This window comes from Acartia tonsa, chromosome 7 (assembly GCF_053477335.1).
Source record: "Acartia tonsa isolate MP-2025a chromosome 7, ASM5347733v1, whole genome shotgun sequence".
Lineage (NCBI taxonomy): Eukaryota > Metazoa > Arthropoda > Copepoda > Calanoida > Acartiidae > Acartia > Acartia tonsa.
The window spans coordinates 6,233,286-6,254,653 of NC_137266.1; the positions used below are offsets into that span (position 1 = coordinate 6,233,286).

Consider the following 21,368-nt stretch of genomic DNA (forward strand, 5'->3'; position numbering starts at 1 on the left):
TTTATAGTGTCAGAACTAAATAATCAGAATATAAATATATAAGAGTCGAAGCAAAATTCTGAGTAAATTTGTTGAAAAACTTCTTTATACAGGATAATGTTTATGGACATACATACATTTTTAGAACTTGATTATAGAGTTGCTTAGCTTATAACATTATACTTTGTTCTCCCAGGAATCAATATACCAAAAATCAGATCAATCGGATGATTTGATCACATAAAAATTAGTTGTTAAAATAGTAAAAAAATCAACATGTTTAAAACGGACGTACGGACATTTTGGTAATGATTATAGAGTTGCTACGCTTTCTAAATCGTACCTAACTATTAAAGGAATCACCATGCAAAATTTGAAATCGATAGGACAATTCTAACATGCCTAAATTAACGAAAAAAGCTATCCGTTACGGACGTACGGGCGGACGGACGGACGTACGGACGGACGGACCGACCCTAATTATAGAAAAGCTTCGCTTTAAAAATCTACGAAACAAATGATATAAGGTAAAATAAAGATTTTCAAGTAAATGACTTCCTTCTGAATAAAGGTCTTGGGTATAGTCCCTTTCGTGGTAACGCCTCTTCGTGGCGTTTTGTCGTAAGAGGCGTTACCATGAAAGGGACAATATCCCAAATTTGTTTCAGAATATAAATCCTTTTCCTAGCTTAAAATGTTTAATGTAATGGAAAAAACAATTTTCTTAAATAAGAAAAGGGGTTTTAGTTGACCTAATTTTAGAGAAAGTCCAATCTTTCCCGCTTTTGTATAATTTTTGAGGAGTACGATTCCTGTGACGTCTTATAAAAAGGGAAGGGGGGAAGAACATCTATTCCCTTTTCTCCCATCTCTTTTGAAGAGATTTTCTTCCCCCTTCCCTTTTTCTTTCCCGAAACGTATATGACGTAACTGGAATCGTACTCCTCAAAAGTAATACAAAAGCGGGAAAGATTGGGCTTTCTCCTAATTTTACACAGTTATTTTTAATTTAATTTATTATTAAATGTTTTTTAAGTAAATGAAAGTCACATCTGGCCTTCGTCCTGAATTCCTCCTATATTAGAACTTACTACGTAATGTATAACTGCATAAATTGATAAATTGGTTAATACTTTTGTCTGTAGCTTAGGGTTTCAATGACTTCTGAACTTTTCGGTAAGATTCATATGAATCATTTGATGGTTTTAGGTTATTTCATTTTCAGAATTCAGGTTCGGGATGGTTTAAGCTATTCTTATATTTCCTATCTTCCCCTAGATGTTAGGGACGTAGTCTCTAGTATTTTTTAAGGGAATAAATTATCCTTCTGAGGAAAATTTAATATTCAGTTTTTTTAATGCATACACTATATAACCATAAAAATACTTTTGTGGACTATATTTGTTTACTATTCTTTAAAATGCTTTAATTTTTTTGCATTACGTATTAATTGCATATTGGTGCCCTTTTTGGTTTCCTAAATTTCCTTTTTTTTTTGTAGTTTTGCCTCTTTCTGTTGCATTTATTTTTTACTTTCTTTAAATAAAATTTTACCAGGCATGCATTGCATACAGACACATCAGTATATGATTTTGTACTAAAAAGTTTTAAAATGTCGTCGTTTTGTTACTTATTTTTAAAGTTTTGTTATAATAAAAAAGCAAAGCAATTTGTAAATTATTTGTATTAATCAAAAGTAATCGTATAAAAGGCTATTAGTTAAATAAAACATTATATAACTAAATATAACTGCTGGATTATAACTGGTTCTGAACCATTCTGAAACATCATTTATCATTACTTATGATAGAGAATTTTCCATTGGGGCCAACAAAACTGCTTTAATCTTTTATTTTTAATTTAATTTTCTACAAAAATACCTAAAATACGATGCACTTAGTAACTATTCTTCATCTAGAGTTGAAATTAAGTGTTGCAAACAGTTAAGATATGGCTCATTAATTTAATGTTTAAAGAAGACGACTTTTGAAATATCACGTATTCAATGTATTACAAATCACTGCGAATTTTTAAAGAAAAAAAGTTGACCCTCAAAATTTCACCTTAAAGTGACACTTTTCTAATAGTTTATAGTCCACTAACTCATAAGCAGTAAGAATTCAAATCCATTAAGTCCCTTCTAACGAGATATTGGCAACTTTTTGCACACATTTTTGCAAACGGCAATTATTTCCTTTATTTGAAGTTTTGGATAATAACATTTTCATAAAAGTTTTCAGTAATAATCATTTAAGATCCATTGTTGAGAAAAATAACTGAAAAAATGTGTTTCCATGCAAAATAAGCTTAAAATCTAATGATTTTAAATATTTGCAATTTAATGGTAAAAAAGAATATTTTTTTCTTTTTGATAGCCTGAATATGTTTAATTTTGTTTTTTATATAATCTATTCTTTGAATAGACATGCATATTCTTGCAGATTTTTAAAAAAATTTCAAAAATCAAAAATCGAAATTAATCAAAATTTATCTATAGCCTTTGAAAAATACTTTTGATATTTTTAACCTATATAATCAATAAAATCAATGAAAAATAAAAAAGTTTTATAAAACAAACTTTTGGAAAAGGTTTAAGATAACTTCATAAAATTAGCATTTAAGTAGGATATTTTTCTTGTCTATTTTAAAAATGCAAATTAAACATAGTTAACAAATATTTAATTAGCAAGAATAGTAATAGAATATTTCAATAACTACTTAAACCTTTTTGTGGCTATATTATTTATTTAAACAGTCGTTCATAGTCGTTCATAGGGATAACATCTCCTCCCTAATGTGCAATTAGATAATAATAATACTATCCTATAAAAAAGGGGCGTGGCCATTATCAATATCTCCTAAACTAGTAGCTACTATTTGTGTAATCTATATCTTTTTTAAAGTGGAGTGAATCAGTGCATTATCATTCTCTATTCTTCTGAGTATTTCTGTGATTATAAACATTCTCCTTGTGACATCTTTTAGCTCAAAATGGATTTAAGTGAAATTACTTTACTAAAAAAGGAGATTGTGACCCTTAAGGAGGCTTTAAACCAGCGAGAGCAGTATGTTCGTAACTGGTCAGTAAGGATCAATAACCTTACTGTGCCCAGGGAAAATGTTAAAAGGTACAAAACAGTTGGGGCTTGTATGCTGGAAGCATACAAGCGCATTATTCTACCTGTGCTGAAAAGGGCCATTCCTGATGTTCAAGATCCTGAATGGGGACCTGTCACAGTACCCCCCCTCCACCAGCTACTTGAAAATGCTCATTTCCTTGGAAAGGCCAAAAGGTGCAAGGAGAGTAATGTTTTACTGCCCAGAACTATTATTGTCCGATTCCGTTCCCGCTACTGGAGAAACCTGTTTCTGGAGCACAAAAGAGACCACATCCCCTCTCCCACAGACCAAGAAAAAGAAGTCTTAAAAATTGAAAATTATTATGTTACCCCTGACCTGACCAAGATGAATCATGAATATCTCCTCAAGTTGAAGTCAGATCCAGAGGTAAAATCAGCCTGGACACTGGACTCTAAGTTTGTGTTCATACTGAAGTCTCATCCCAACACAAAACACTTCATTAAGAACACCAGCACACCTGTGCAAGAAGTGATTAGAAGTGCCCTCTCCAGACAGCAGGATCCTGTCCCACCAACACCTACAACTTCCGTCGGCATATCAACACCTACACCCACACCTACACCATCCTTTTCCCAGATGGGTGCCAGACCAAAAACTCGTGCCTCAACCCAGCCTCAGAAGTGTGTCTTCAAGGCTGGCACCAGAAAATCAGCTAAGAAAAATAAGAAGAAGCAGAAGTTGAACACAGCACAAGAGTCCTTAAGCGAGAGCCATAATGACGTCATCAACCTGACAACAGATCTCCTGAACAATATCCAACTACATCAATTACCAACAGACAATGACCTCAAAAGGACTCTTTTCCAAGAGAAAAATTTTAATTAAATATTATAAGCCTAAAAATTTTATTTAGTCAATTTTCAGCTTTAATTATCATTTCTCAGCAAAAGTTCTAAAAATATTTTCATACTTCTCTTTTTATCATTTGTTAGTTATCACTAGAATGAAACTAAGCTAACCATATATTTCTTTATATTCTGAAGAAAACATACCTTCTCTTGGAAAATATAAGTAGATACAGGTTGAATTTATTTAAAACAGTTCAGGTTTACTTTTTTTTGCTACAAGTATGATTTATTAATAATTAGTTTGCTTCATCTAATACTGCTTGGAAAAATTTAATATAGAATAACATAATACTTTGTCATCTATTCTAAAATCTATGACTGTTCTATTTTTTCACACAATGAAAACATAATTATACATATAATTCAAAGTAACTTAAAATAGCATTAGCTACTTTAATATATGATTATGAAATTCCATTGTTTAAAGTCCACACATAAGCCGTTAAGCCTTTAATCCCCAAAATTTCGGAACCTAGACTTAATCTTTACTTATTTTCATAATACCTTCTTAAACTAGCTCCGCCCATTGTTATTCTACTTTACACTTTCTATGAGAAGCTAGGAATTAAAAATTATAATCCCCTCTTCTCACACATAATATCTTTCCCTCCCCCTTTTTTATTTGTAAAAGTAACTATTCTCCCACATTCTTCGAATCCAAAATTATATGGATGAAGTGTTCTGAATAAGATACAAAATTCTATAACAATGCATAAAAAATAAGTTTGTTTTTTAATAACTTGTATATATCTCTTGTTCTTTTAAAGTCTTTGAAAAATTATATTGCAAAGCATTTCCTGTATTCTTACAAAATGATAGCATCGTAAAATGTTTTACTTTATTTTATGACTTCATCAACTTAAAATTACTTAAAATATTTTCTACTTTATTTTTCTCTGCTGAAATTGACTTCTTAAATTTGTCCGCAACCCGCCTCTTTTATACGGATAGTATTTTAATCGCACATAACTTTGGTGCTGTTATGCATCTATTATTTTATTCGTTTTGTTTGCTAACCTTTCTTACACATTTTTATATTAACCCATTCCCCCTTCCCAATCCTTTTTCTCTGTGCTTTATAAAAATGTATTTCTACATGGAAATTAATGAATTTACTTAACATTTATAATCTACAGGTTGACAAAAAATTTGACTTTGTCCATGTTTTAAATAATAATGAACAAGATGAAAATTTTTCACCTTATGAAAGCATTATAATAGACAGCAAATATTATAGTCCTGAAAGTTTTATCCAATCTTTTCAAAACTCAAAAGATCTTTCTTTACTTAATATTAATATAAATTCGATTAAGGCAAATTTTCAGGGCCTCTTAGATTTAATATTATTTTTTAGTGAAAAAAACTTTTTCTTTGATATTATTTGTGTCCAAGAAATAGGTCAAATTGTTGAAAAGTCCTTATTTATCATACCTGGATATCATCCAATCATATTTAAGCAAAGAACTAAACATTTAAGAGGGGGAATAGGTATATTTGTTAAGGCCAACTATAAATTCTCAATTATTAACAATCTTTCAATCTTTGAAGAAATGATATTTGAAAGCCTTACTTTGGAAGTTGAATTCACAAAAGATAAGAAATTTCTTATATCAAATATATATAGACCTCCCTGTAGAAACAACCAAAACTTTTCTGTAAACCAGCAGCACCAATATTTTTCTAATACACTGTTGGGATTACTGGATAATATAAATAGCCATAACAAAAAATGTATCTTAGCTGGTGATTTTAATTATGATATTTTGTCTTGTTATCAGGACCCACATGTTGCAAATTTCATAGAGAATATGTTTGCATCAGGTTTCCTCGAAATTATTAAACACCCAACTAGGGTGGCCCAAAATATAAATTATTCTACTTCTTCATTAATAGATCATATTTGGGTAAATGAAATTAAAGAATCTTTCACAAGTGGGATTATAACTACTTACTTCAGTGATCATTTCTCCACTTTTTACATAATAAATGACAAAAAACCACCAGTAAGTTCTAAGTATATTAAAATTAGAAATTTCTCAGAAAATAATATAAACTCTTTTAGAAATGATTTAGAAAATGTTGATTTTAGTAGAATGTATGAAATGGAAAATGTACAGGAAAGCTTTGATTATTTTAATTCAATATTTTATAGCTATTTTAACCGTTACTTTAGTGAAGTAGAGGTTAGATTTGACAGGAGTAAGCATAGTATCCAAAAATGGATGACTCCTGAAATTTTAGTGGCAAGAAATAAAAAAATGGAACTCTATGAAGTGTTGTCTAGGAATCCAACAGCATATAACAGGCAGCGTTTTAATGCTTTTAAAAATCATTACAATAGACTTATTAGAAATAGAAAAAAAGAATATTATTCTGAACTTTTAACATCAAATCATGGTGATACTAAAAAATGTTGGGAAATTACTAAAGAGGCTGCTGGGCTTTCTAATACTAAGGATAAGTCTGTCACAGATAAATTACTTATTAATGATTATGAGGTCACAGGTGGAATAGATATCTGTAATACCTTTAATCAACATTTTACCTCAATAGCAAGCAAAATAAATGAAAGGATCGAACCATCTGATAGACCACCTGATTCTTACCTTGAAGAATCAGAACACATCTTTTCAATACCTGAAATTACCCCTGCTCAAATAGTTGAGGTGGTCTTAGAATGGCAAAATAAAAGAAGCTCTGATTTTAATGGTCTGTCCCCCTTTTTACTTAAAAAGATTATTGATTCTGTAAAAAATCCTCTCTGTCATATATTTAATCTTTCCATAAAAACAGGGAAAGTGCCAATACAACTGAAAATAGCCAAAATAACGCCAGTCTTCAAGACAGGGGGTGACATGCATTGTGTGAATGACTACAGACCCATTTCATTGCTATGTATCTTCTCCAAAATTCTTGAAAAGATTATAGCCACAGCTCTGAAACAATATTTAGCTTCAAACAATATCATTGATAGTCTTCAATTTGGCTTTCAAAACCTTAACTCAACTTTTCACCCTATGATTCATTTACTTGATCATGTGGCCAAGGCAATAAACAGAAATGAATACACTATTGGTATATTTTTGGACATTAAAAAGGCATTTGATTGTGTTCCTAAACATATTCTCCTAATGAAACTGAAAAAGATAGGTATTCATGGAAATTTGTTGCAATGGTTCGAATCTTATCTATCAGAGCGCAAACAGTTTGTTAAGGTAGGAAATGCTGAATCCTCTAAATTGGATATAACCTGGGGCGTCCCCCAGGGATCAGTACTTGGCCCGATTTTATTTTTGATATTTTTTAATGATCTTCCAAACTGTACTTTACTTAAAAGTCTGCTGTTTTGTGATGACACCACATTACTAGCTTCAGGGTCTAATTTGAATCAACTTGCTAATTTTGTAAATGATGAATTGCAAAAAATTTCTACATGGTTTAGATCAAATCAGCTCTCTCTACATCCTGATAAAACTAAATTTACAGTGTTCTATTCTAACTTAGGATCAATACAATGGGATGATATTCATTTATATATCAATGAGAATAATTCTAGTGCAAGGAATCCTAATCCTGACCTTATCAAACCCATTGCTTATGTCAACAATGCATCTGAAATTCCAGCCATAAAATTTCTAGGTGTTTACTTTGACCCTAACCTTAATTTTAAGTATCATATACAGAAATTAAATGAAAAGCTCTCAAGAGCTCTCTTTATATTGAGACAATGTAAAAAAATTCTAACTAGGAGCGCACTTAAAACCTTATACTATTCTATATTTCATTGTCATTTAATCTATGGAATTTTGATTTATTCAAGCTCGTATGAAAGTAACTTAAAATCTATTGAAATCAAGCAAAAGATGGCAATCAGAGCAATTACAGACTCTCATTATATAGCCCATACTGGTCCACTATTTAAAACAATGAAAATTCTACCATTTGAATTGTTAGTGCAATACTTTAGAATTAAATTCATGTATGAATTTAAACTTAACATAGCCCCTTGCTCATTTTTTAACATGTGGAAAACACGAGGACATATGTCCCAGGGTAATATTAGACTTAGAAACCAAGAAGATTATAGCATCCCATTTGCCAGATTAAACTTGGTTAACAATCTTCCACTTTGTACTCTTCCAGCCACCTGGAATGCGTTTTTCATTAACAATAGCTTTATAGTGGAACAGGCAACTTCTAGATTTAAATTTTATAAAAAATTGAAAAGAAAGCTTTTAGACAGTATTGTAGTTGCCTGTGACAGGCTATTGTGTCCCTCCTGTGACCTTAACATTAATCTATGATTGTACAAGTCAACCTGTAGTTTACCTTTTGATTGCCTAAAATATATACATTTTTTATAATCGCACAGAGACCCTATTTTTTCTCCACTTTCCTATCCCCCCCCCCCCCCCCCTACTTTTCCGAAACATCCTTCCTTGCATATTGCTGTATATAGTGTACATATATTACTTATATAAAAATACCGCTTAAAAAAAAACATTTAAATCGAAGTCTAAAATTAAAAGGCTGTCAACACCGCCCTCAGGCGTTTTTCAGTCCTTGGATACTTGTATTATATTGTGTTAAACCTATAGTATTCATTGTTTATAAAAATAGTTTATTAATAAATTCTTAATGCAATGTAATTACCATTTATGAATGTTGAATATTAAATGTATATGTTGTTTTGTCCCAATAAATATTTGAATTTGAAATTTGAATTTGAGAAAATCTATTTTGTCAGAATTATAAAAATAATGAAATATTTTCAAACAAGCTTGCAAAATAAACGTAATTTTATCAAACTTCCTCACAGTTTTTAGAAGATATTGTTGTAAAATATTAATTATTAAAATAAAATCTTAAAGTTACAATGTTTAAAACACCTAAAAGTAAATTCTAAGCAAAATTAGATTTATTCTCTAGATTTAGAGTAGCTGCGCTACTTAAAAAAACCATCTAGTATTGAAACCTACAGCTGATCAAAAATCAATAGTCATAAATTGGTGGTTTACAGATATCTAAACATATATATATATACACCTTACAGATTTATTTTTAAGATGGAATGTAAAGTATATTATACGAGATGTCATTTAGTCAAATTTAAATAATTTTCATTAATTCATTAACAAAAAATAATGTTATAAATTTAAACTCACAAAGAGACTATTGTGTATATTATTATTATGTTCTTTCTGCAATCTGATTCAAAACAAATTTTTTCTCTCATTCAAGTCAGGGATGAGTTTAGTACCAAAAAAAAAAAACAAGTTGAAATACTTTTAATTTAATTTGATATTATTGTATAATATTTTCTTTTATATATAATTTAAGAAATATATTTATAAAATATTTACCTGTCATAAAGACGACATATAAAAACAACATCCTTATAAGGAAATTAAAATCTATTTTCAAAATTTTCAAATTTATTTTATGCTTAAGAAGGGACGAGAAGGAATTGAAATTCAACATTAACTTGTTATTTTGCTTGTATATTTATCATATTTGTTTACAGTTTATTGGTAAAGTTTGGTAATACTTTATTTCGAGTCTATCATGCAGTGAAATTAAGGAAATGTTTCAATTCCTTTCATTGAACATTAATAATGTCAATCCTAAGACGAAAAAAATGAATGTACATTAGACAATCAAGATATAATAATATTGATTAAGGTTTTAAGTCAACGATTGAGAGAACGTGTTAATAAAAAAGTTGCAGAACACTGCAATCTATAATACTAAGTAGAATGATTCGTCTGTCTGTTCGTCCGTCCCTTAAGATCCTAACACCTGAACCGATCGGATTCTACTCTTCAGGTAATATACCTGGACCTGTGGTTGTTTTGGTCTATTTTCTTGGGAGGTGGGACGCTCCGAATCCCCCCCCCCCAAAAAAAAATCGTATTTTTTTCGGCTGGGTAGGTAATAGAAGATGTAATTATACCTCTTGGGGCAAAGCCACTAGAGGCTAGGGCGAACCCACTAGTTAATTTACAATCCAATTTCCCCGTCAAAGAGTATACAGACAAAATAAGTTGTCAAAAGTACCCAGATAATCTTCAGATTAAACTAACTAATCGAAGAAAATTGTCTACACCGCTAGTTTTGTACCTTCCAATCAATATTTTAAAAAGCCATCACATAAGAGAACTCTTTAATATTTTGGGCACTAGTTTAATTTACAACTTAACCCTTTACAGTCGGGCCCCTTGCCGCACCTTAATCAGTCGGGGGGGGGGGGGCGTTCAACGCCCCCCCTTATTATCTCAGTTCCTATTAGAGCTAGAGGGCTAAATTTTTTTGTGCAAGTCCCCTGTTTGATAATGAATTTCCGACCTTTTATAAGTCTAAGTCAATTTTCGCTTCCTTCACCCTTTTATTTAACAACCTTTGTTTTTAGGTCCTTTTTTACTTAAAAATTTCAAACGGCTGTAATTTTCTTATTTTTGAAGCTAGAAGAAAATTTTTTTTCCAGAAAATGTTTATCTTTATGTAAATTTTACATTAGAAATATCAAAATATAAATTTCAGCGGCCGCAGCTGTACTTGGCAGCTGTTAGCCGCCGCAGTCGGCGGTCGGCGGGAAAACGGCGGCGGATCTTCATGAAATTTTAATACGTTATGTAGACATGTAAGAAAAGCTTAAGTTTAAAATTTGAAGTCTCTAAGTCAAAAATTGCGGCCACAGGAGCCTTTTAAAGATTTCTGGAGACCTGGAGGATCAGGACCTGCAGGATCATACCTGGAACCTGAAAGTGACTTGAACACCTGTATTTAATATAAGGATGTACTACTAGAGGATTTTTTAGTATTTTGGTATGATAAAATGCTTTGTTTTAGTCAAAAAAATATTTTTGCTCTTTACCTGGATGACCCTGCCAGGTTTGCTGGCATCCTGTGCCCGCCAGGATGGAGATATTCAAAAAATTCCAACTCTCAGTTATGTGTCATACCCATACTTAAAAAGTCAAGCAGTTTGGGATCTTCATCTTTCACACACAGAAAATGAGATAGAAAAAACCGGATGGGGGGGCGTTCAACGCCCCCCCCCCCCGACCGTTAAGGGTTAATGTTCCCTAGCTTCCATACACCAAAAAACGTTCTGAAATCCATAACATATAGCATAGCAGACCCTCCGACAAGAGTTCAAAGTTTTCAAATGTACACCTTTCTATTGATAGAAATTTAGTGATAAAACATAAAAGATAATAAAATGTATTAGCATTGCAACCCTTATCATTTGGAACAACTACATAAATGATTAAAAAATGTATTTTTTAGACAATCTTTTTTTATATTTAAATTACTATTGCAAATGAATAATCTTGTCATTTCAAGATCCCAATAATTTTAGACTAATTAAGGGGTTATTTTGTTCATCTTATTGGGAATGTACAACAATTTACCGTCCATTGACCTATCCCTCCTCTAACCATAAAGAAAAATAATGTAAAGAAAACTCTTAATTACCCTGAAAAGCTCAACTGAACCAACAACCAATCAAAGAAGATGATAAAAGTCCCTCCACAGATTATGACGTCACACGATATTGTAGCCAATGAGCCAAGAGGCCAGTATAGAATTTATACTGACCTTATCGTATGACGTCATAATCTGTGGAGGAACTTTTATCATCTTCCCAATCAAAACATAAGAGCTATCATACAATGAAGCTCACAACAACAAAAAACTTGCTGTTATATAGACGTCCTTTATGATAGACAATAAATGTTACTAATGGAGAAGGAGCAATAGAAAAACATAGCTCTTATCTCTCTGATTGTAAAACTAAAAAAAGCATGCTGGCTTTATATTTAGTAGGGATTATCAATCATAGGCATCAGTGAAATACATACATGAGAATTAAGTTATTTTATTGTGAATTCTATTAGATACATAATTTTTAGTTGTTTAAAAAAAATTATTTCAAAAACGTTTTGCTATAGTTAAATACAAATCAGTATACTATTTGATAAAAAGTGAATTTTCTTAACATTTAGGCTTAGTTCTTTTTTATGTAAAGATACGCAGATAGCACTTATTGTAAATACTAAAATCTTAAATAATTATCATTAATTTAATGAGTTCATCAAAACATCTCTTTAACTTTGACTCAAAGGGTAAGTAAGTCAGAATTATAAATGAATTAACAGCAAAATATATTTTATACCAATTTGGTCCGTAACATTTCGTCCTACTAACGGACAGAAATAAAGAAAATCATGCATAACTATTTAATTAATGCTAAGAAAACAAAATTAATGTGTATATATATATTATATAGGTTTCTATAGTCATTTGTTCAAACAATACTGGACTAAAATAATTAATCAAATACAAAAAAAAGAATGGAAACATCCTAAGGCACAAAATTCGTTTTACAAACCTTACATCCAAGGCTTTACAAGTCCTAATGAAACTAGGTATATGGCAAAAAGATTCAATTGATGTACATGCACGCGGATTTAAGCTGTAAAATTATTAAACCAGATTAAAACCAGTGTTTTTAGCCCCGAGATGCCGAATCTAGCGTAAGATAAAATTTATATAACTTAAAATGCAATTTTAATCTATTCTGCTACAGTTCCCTTTCTATCTTTTACTTTAAGATTTATTAACAATCTGAATTTCTAAACTCGCCTAGCTTATCTATTTTCGTTTTAAAATACTTTTTAAACAAATTATTTTAATTGAAACAGTAAAATATGTATTACAATATGAAAAGGTATAAAGTATTTATTGAAACACTTAAATAATTGAAGATCTACTCTCTATTGCATTGTTAAAAACCTAATGTGTTTGTTAATTGCTGTAATACAAAGGATCAAACAAATTCTAGAGTAGCTACTCTCCATTCAATACAAATATAATACGTACATCTTCCTTATAACCTATTGGGTGTACGACTGTCCTTTCCTTTAACACATTTATGAGAAGTACATGAGAAATGAGCTGATTATTTACATCGCCGGCATGTTAAAAAGAAAGTTGAGTGTAAAGGTTACTATGGTCCGAAATAAAGACTTGTTGTAAAGAAATAGGGAAAGCTTAGTAGTGGTTCCTAAGACTTGTAAACAATATTATCACATAAGAACTAGCAATTAAATGTGAATTAATGTACTGTTTCAATAATTCTACTTATTGACCACAGAAACTATATGTTAGAGTAAGTAACTATCAAGTTAAGGCCAGGTGGTTTTTAAAAAGTTGGGCCATGAAATACCCAAATTTAAGAATACTGATTCATTTAAAAAAAATTTTAAACAGAGATCTAAAGGGATAAGACACTGGCAGACAACTTAATTTACCAACCAATCAATACGTTGTTGAGCCAACGTCAAAGAAAACGTTATTATTAAACTTTGGGGACTATTTTGATAAACAGCCGATTGTCCCCTCCCTTCCTGAAACAGAAGCCTTTTCACAATAATTAGATATTAATATTTTGTTACCTATTCTTGTTTGCTTTCATTTTTACAACCATATTTTTTTGTAACAACACCTATATTTTTGTTTTGGGCTTACCTACATATGCATGTGTGTGTGTGTGTGTGTGTGTGTGTGTGTGTGTGTATGTGTGAGTGTGTGTGTGTGTGTAAGTGTGGGATTTTGTGCCATTCTATTTGTTAGTATTGTGTCGAAAGCCTTTTTGACATCAAGTTCTAGTTTTCGTACTAATGAACCAAAAAAATTTATTTTAAGTCAAATTAAGGATTTTAAATTCACTGTAATTTTGATTATGAATGAATTTTAGTGATTAAAAGTTTCTTTTTAAAAGAAATTAAATATAAATTAATTCTATTAAAAATAATCTAGTTTTTACTTGTTTAAAATAATTTTATAAGATAAACATTTATTATAAAGATATAGTTTTGCAAAATGAGAGATTTTATTTTGTTTTAAAACTATGGACAATATAAAATTAGAACAGTTTTTAAACATAAGATGCAAGGGCTGTTATTGAGCTAATTATTTCCGTTTGAAATTGCTGAAAAATAAATTTTTTTTGGCGTAAAACTTGTTTTATGTAACCAAAGGGGAATGGGTAAGAAGGGGGGGGAGAGAAATAAGGGAAGGGGGTTGTGGGGAAATTTTCACTTAAAATTGTTTGTCAGATCACATAATCCCAACAGAGCTTTTTCCACCAACAAAAAATTTTTTATGGGTTTCATAGATTTTTGGTGTCTATGTGAATTTTCTAAAAAAGTGAGAATGTTAAAAAAAGATAGAATTGTTTTACTAATTTTAACAATTATAACATTTAAATTATAACTTTGAAAATTATTATTCTTGTGAAATATTAATATTTTAGAACAAGTTAATATTAGAATGTCTAGATGAAAATGCTTAGATTTGAAATGAAATAAAAGCTGTTTGGCTTATAATACTTTATATTTTTATGAAAAGGCCTAATACTTCAGGTATAGCTATTTTAGTTTTAGTTTTTAAACTTTACCTTTTTGCAAGTCGTCGTACTTGTGTAGATGTTCTATTCCTTATAGTTAAATTGAGTTTGAGACAACACAATGTTTAAATGAACTATGAATTCATCTTAGCACTCTGCTTCAAAAAACTAGCTTTTTTTCTTAATTAGAAAGGTATACAGTATTATCTGCCATCGAACTATATTTCTGTATAAAACTGGCAAAAAAATGTCCAAGATAAAAGGATTTTTTATCAATTTTGTGTGTTATTTTAAAATTGTCCAGTAAACATGTTGTTCAATCTGTATATGCATGTATGTATGTGTTATGGCAATATCGTTTCTCTCATATAACTTTTATGTAGGTATGAATTAGCTATATCATGTAAAGAACAAAGCCTTTAACCAAAACAAGCAACTTTTGTGATTGTCTCGATGGCATTCAGGGTTGGATTTTGTACAGTATTTAATCTGTATGTGTCTTTGTAGTTTACAAATAGTAATAAAAGGGTTTTTTCTCAACACTTTGGCCTTATACTTTTTTAACAAGGATGACAACATCCATAAAAGCGAAGCACTGAAACGGTAGGACAAACGGACATTAACACTTATATAGTGTCAGAACTGAATAATCAGAATATAAATGTATAAGAGTCGAAGCAAAATTGTAAGTAAATTTGTTGAAAAACTGCTTAATACAGGATAATGTATATTGACATACTTACATTTTTAGGACTTGATTATAGAGTTGCCTCGCTTATAACATTATACTTTGTTGTTCTAGGAATCAACATACCAAAAATCAGATCAATCGGATGATTAGATTACATAAAATTTTGTTGTTAAAAAAGTTAAAAAAATCAACATGTTTACAATAGATGTACGGACATTCTTGTAATGATTATAGAGTTGTTATGCTTTCTAAAGTGTACCTAACTACTAAAGAAATCACCATGCAAAGTTTGAAATCGATAGGACAATTCTAACATGCCTAAATTAACGGGAAAAAGCTATCCGTTTGTGACGGACGTACGGACCGACCCTAATTTTAGAAAAGCTTCGCTTTTAAAAATGCGTATATTTTGAACCATTAGGTATCCATCACCTGTCCCATTTAAAAGTTATTTTTAAATTGTTTATTTTAGCCCATAAATGAGTTGGGTAAATGGATCTATAAAAATGGAAGATGAGAACAGCGAGACAGACTGCGCTGGAGTAACGACCAGGAATTTTACACATTTACACAATTAATCGATAAACTTACTTTAAATCCTCGAAAGTACCCGTCAAGCACTGAAAACCATCCCCTGCTAATTTTGAGATATATTGAAAACAAGAGGGAGGTTGGGGAAGCTTTTTATGATGCCTTAGTCCTGCTTGGGGATTGGGCTAAAATAGGGTGCTCTAACCCTGCGGGGCTTCTTAGTAATCAATACAATAACCAAAAACTTGACCTTAAGAAAAATAATAACACCACCTACCTTACTTTCTATTTTCTTGCAACTTTTAGCAACTTGCAACTCCATAATTTCTAATGTTAGTTTGGCTCTTTTATTTGTTCAGCTTTGATTGTTTTAATCCTAGTGAAAATTTTCAATTGTTCCTTTTAAACTCTAACAAAAGTAAAATAATATTAATTTTTAAAATCTAGAACAAATGAATTAATAATTAACATAATTCAACCCTGATTTGATATGTATGTGTTTATTATCAATTTAAAACTACATGAAAATAATTTTAATATCAGTCTATCTCAATGCTTTAATGACAAGTATTTTACAAAAGAGGATCTGCAGAATTTTGCTGTGAACATACCATTCAAATTAACTTCTTTTGTATGTTGCTATCCTTGTTAATCTATCTTTGAGAAAAAATCCAATATGTTTATGATATGCATACTGATACAATATGATTTCCTGATATTGGGTATTTTTCACTTGTCCTATTAATGTAGGATGTAGACTCTTTATAGCATACTTTGTCAGTAATTATGAAAGATTTATTGAGCAAAAACATACGCCCAACAATTTTATGGATAAAGCGGAAGTTTAAAATGGGAAGAGTTATGTGTTTTAGAATTTTTTTGCACTTTGCAATATTTTGCACTTTGTTGTCCTTGAAAACACTCTATAATATAAAAACTGCAGTATATAATCTTATCAAAGTTCTATATCTCAGAAAGGCTGTCTTATTCAGGTCATAAACCTTTATACAAATAAAAAGACACTGTTATTTCATTTTCTTATAAGCAAATTATTTTAGAAGTACAATTCTTGGGTTTATTTTTATCAGATAGAGTGGAGTAAAGGTACTTTTGAACTGTAACTTATACTTTTACACACTTATTTTTCTTCAAATAATTATAATATACAAAAAAATCTTCTTTGTTTATCATAATTTGAGGTATACATTTATTCATCGTCAATTGTGAAACACACAATAATTCGAAATGTTTATACAAAGAAACTAAATCTTTAATTTTGCGACCTTTGTATGGAAGATCTAATCATGTATAAAATTGCCAACATTATGTGTAAAGGCATTCCCCATCATGTCATACATTTGTTAAATCAGTAATAACATATTTTAAAAAGTCTCTAGCAATAAAAATAGAATACAAGTGCATATTATGACAGGTGAAAAATTGTTGTTAATTCGGGGTGCTAATATGGAACTCATTTCATGTTCAGTTTGTTCATTCAGTAGGAGAAGTAAAAGGGGTGGTTGGGGTATCGTTATTTTAGCCCGCACAGTTTCATTTTATAAGAGAACATGGAAATCTGAAGTAATATCCCAGTAATAAATCCATTTCTAGTATATTAAATGTGTAAATAACTGAGCAGAGAATTACGAGATTGGAAGTCACGGTTAAGAACTAGATGGACAGAATTTAGGAAAAGGTAAATTTTCTCAGCTATAGTTAATAGTTGTATATCTTTTTGTTAGATACAGGGTACATTAATCAATCTACCACCCGTTCTTTCATAAAAACTAATATAACTCGCTAGTGAGGCAGAATTTGAAGTTAATCAAATGACCAAAGTTTTATAAACATGTTTTCTTATTTGTTGGAATTTTAGTAACTTTACAAGATGTCTCAAAAATCAGCCATGTAACGTCATAAAAATGATAGATTATCCATAATTTTTTAGGGGTTTTCTTTCCCACTTCTACTCTTATCTCTCTTATTTTGATGAAGTCTCATGGCTAATTTTTTAGACACTTTTTGTATTTTTTCATCTTTATTAGGGACATGCATCCATGTATCGCAAAATTGTCTTATCCCTTAAGATCCTTTTAATTGTGATTTTTGCTTATTCGAATATGAAACTAACAAGGCGAACATGCAGAAGGGAATTCACATAATATTCTTCAGATATTCTTGGAGTCCCCGCTGCGAGTTTCCAGATTGGCGATGGACCAAAAATTTTGAATGGCTTTCAACCACACATTTCCAGGTATAGGTTTCAAGTAGTAATTATTTATAATATTTTCCAGTCATGGATAGACAGACCAACAAGCTTAATTGTTACAGTAGCATTACTATGTATTTGACAAGGAAGGAAGTAGGCATAAGATTGGGGTATAGTCACTTTCGTGGCAACGCTCCTTAAGGGGCGATTCGACGTATTTTCAAAATGGCTTTTGATTGGTTATTTCAGGTTAGGTTATATTGGGTAAGGTGATTGCCCCGCAGGGTTAGGCTATTGGCCCCACAGGGTGCGAGCCGCCCCGCAGGGGCTTGAAATAGGAGAAAAAATACGAAGAAACGCCTCTTAAGTAGCGTTGCCACGAAAGGGACTATACCCTAAGATTGTAATAAATATTAGTACCCAAAGTTTTATTCTTTTGCTGAAAAAAACTTCCAGACTTTTATTAAAACTTTTCTACAAATAACTTTAATACATAGAAGTTGTATATGTATCGCTAATTGTGGGCTTAATGGTACTTGTATTTAAACCTAATTATTTACTAGAAGAAAACGATAGAGGGGGAAGGGGTTAAATAAAAATATGTCCCCACCTGTGGACCCTGGTCTGAATTTGAATTAGTTCTTCAATGGCGTCAAAAATATTAAAACAGCCAAGTAGCTACAAAAGAGCAGCAAACAGTTTGCTAGCAGACGAAAAAGGTCCCCAAGACAGGGGCAAGGTAGTCTGGGTTAAACAATATACATCTATACTTATTACATATATTATTTCTATATTTCAGGACAGAGCGATAGTTATTCGCCACAAGCACAGAAAACAAATATTAGAAAGATCACAGGAAAAAATGTCAAAATAAAAACGGAAAAAAATCTTCCAATTTTTTTGAGCAAAATTAACGAATTTATTCAAAGCTAATGAACTTTTGTTAGTTTTTTACTTCAACTGCTAAAATTTAAATAGTTTTCATATTTTAATATATCAAATGTATTATTTTTTGTATTGATTTTACTTTTATTTTTGATATAAAATGCAATGAAATTGCAATAAAGTGAAGTTTGGACACATGAATTATTTATATTTTAATACCAATATTGCAATTTCTACATATTAAAAAAATCGGGTATAGTCCTTTCGTGGCAACCCTCCTTAAGGGGCGATTCTACGTTTTTTTACAGTAGTTTTTCTACTATTTCTAGCCCTTGCGCGGGGCTCTAACCCTGCAGGGCCAATTGTCTAACCCTGTGGGGCAATCACCTAACCTAACTTAAAATATCTTATCAAAAGCCATTTTAAATATACGACGAATCGCCCCTTAAGGGGAGTTGCCGCGAAAGAGACTTTAAAAGCTCTAAACAAATTCTGTTGGTCCTTTTGAAGAAGTTTTGTTAAAGCCTTGTATTTCTAAGTTTTCTCTATATGATTATTATTACTAAACTTTGATAATTAGACCGCAAACGTCAAAGGGAATAAAGGGGAATTTACACAAGAAATTTTAAAAGAGCATCTAATATTGGTTGAGGTTGACCTAACCTGATATTGAGGGCTAGGTACCGCTTTGGGTATTTGTCCAGGGTATTAAATAAGGTATAGGTTGGGGTTATTTGACTTAATACTTTTAAATCCTATTTTCAAGATCTTCAGACCTCAATGCAATATTGAATAGAACTTTGATGGTGAAAATAATTATCACAAAAATTGGAGATCTCTAACTTCAATAGCAGCATCAAATAATTTATTTTGACATCAACTACACAATTTTCAGGTTGATCTGGATAACACACAAATCAAATTTAAACCAAATAAGTAAGTCATTAATTTTATTCATTTTTAAAAGCGGAGTTAATTTTTATATAAAAGTAACAGGATCTGTGTCTATGTGTGTGTCTGTCTGTCTGTACTGAATGATCTCTGTAACTGCAGAATCTCTGCAGAATTTTTACAGTGAAGCTTCTAATGGGTCTTGTGAAGGTTTAATATTTGTTTTTTTTTTATGGGAGGGGGGGGGGTAACACCACCCTCCTATAGAAATCAAGCATAGAAAAAAGTGACCCTTCCTCAAAACTAGAATTGAAAGTGGGGACAAAGCCATAATTGTATCAAAATTGTGTCTTAAATGTTCCATGTGACGTCATAAATATGAGGGAGATGAGATGAGAAGTGGGAAAGAAAACCTCTAAAAAAGAGATGGATAATCCATCATTTTTATGACGCCACATGGATGATACAATTTTGACACAAATTTGTGTTGAGAAAACCTTTTCAATGTATATACAGTTTTTACTTATAAAACATATTTAAAGTAAATGATTTATGCCTTGGCAAATACAACAAAGTAAAGCCATATAGGGGTATAACTTACATTTCTAAGTTTGCCTTTCAATCTATTATTCAATTCATTATTATCACATAATTTGAAAAAGTTGGAAACTTTAAACCTTAACCATATCGGCTATTGGCCAGCCTATTTTGACTCTTAAATAAACTAATTTCTGACTCCTTTCCTACTGACTATTGTCTGCATGGCTCATATTAAAAAAGGAAGATTTAGAGAGAGTGACATGGGTAGTACGCCTTAAATTTGAAGAATTTAGTATTTAATTTCTGCATTCATTATTCCTTGTATTTATAAATTAGATATTTGTTTAAGATCAAATAATAAAGATTTAATCCAAATGTGGCTAATATCCAGGACCTAGTAATTAGTCAGACAAACAGCATATCAAAACGACTTTAGAAATACCTAAAAAAAGATCTTGAAATTTCTATAATATTACATTTTACATAGAATAAAACATTAGGGAGAAGGGAGACTTTAACTGTAAAATTTTAGAAACTGTCATTCAAAACTTTTTGGACTTTCAATAAATATTGATTTGGTTCTACAAATTTTTTCACCATTTATTTTAACTATAGATAGTGTAATTTTACAATTTGGGATCCAAAACGGTTCCTAAATACACCCAGACGTAAGGATACATTCCTACTTGTTGATTGCAAAGCTATTCTATAAATAAAGATTCTTTTTATAATTTCAGGTATAGAACTTCAAAGTATTCCTTCTTTACCTTCCCACTGCTCAATCTGTTTGAACAGTTCAGAAAAGGGGCCAATGCCTTTTTCTTGGTAAGTCTTTTTTGTAACAAAACATTCTGTAATTAGAGTTGTATGTCTGTCTGGCTGTAATTCTAAGTTAGCCAAATATTTTTAGTTTGCAGATTTAAAAATTCCAACACCTTCACTAATTTTGATAAAGTTTGGGCTAAAAGGGAAAGAACCACTAGGTTAAAAGATTTTATGTTGTATCAGTAACAATCCCATTTTACATTTCCAAATATTTTTGGTTGATTGTAATTTCCAGAAAAAAATTATTAGAGAATGTCATAAAAAATATTAATTATCTTGTTTAATGTAAAAATAACCATAATTATAAAAATTTTGAAATTACAACGTAAATAACAACACAATTTTGACAACGATAATTGACATTATTCAGAATAAAGTGCGTCGTAAAGTGTGTCTAATAAGGAGTAAAAGACA

The 21,368-nt window shown here is 30.7% G+C and overlaps 1 protein-coding gene across 1 annotated transcript in view; it reads left to right on the plus strand.

Annotated features, from left to right (window-relative positions):
* Positions 1-14,286: 14,286 nt before the first annotated feature.
* Positions 14,287-21,368, plus strand: part of LOC145324742 (phospholipid-transporting ATPase IF-like) — a 62,235-nt gene continuing 55,153 nt past the window's right edge. Inside the window, exons 1-7 of the mRNA XM_080167349.1 lie at positions 14,287-14,398; positions 15,546-15,623; positions 17,241-17,300; positions 17,777-17,858; positions 18,613-18,666; positions 19,591-19,634; positions 20,867-20,954. Coding sequence (XP_080023475.1) covers positions 15,553-15,623; positions 17,241-17,300; positions 17,777-17,858; positions 18,613-18,666; positions 19,591-19,634; positions 20,867-20,954 — 399 coding nt within the window. The 5' untranslated portion in view covers positions 14,287-14,398; positions 15,546-15,552. The remainder of the gene's footprint in view (positions 14,399-15,545; positions 15,624-17,240; positions 17,301-17,776; positions 17,859-18,612; positions 18,667-19,590; positions 19,635-20,866; positions 20,955-21,368) is intronic.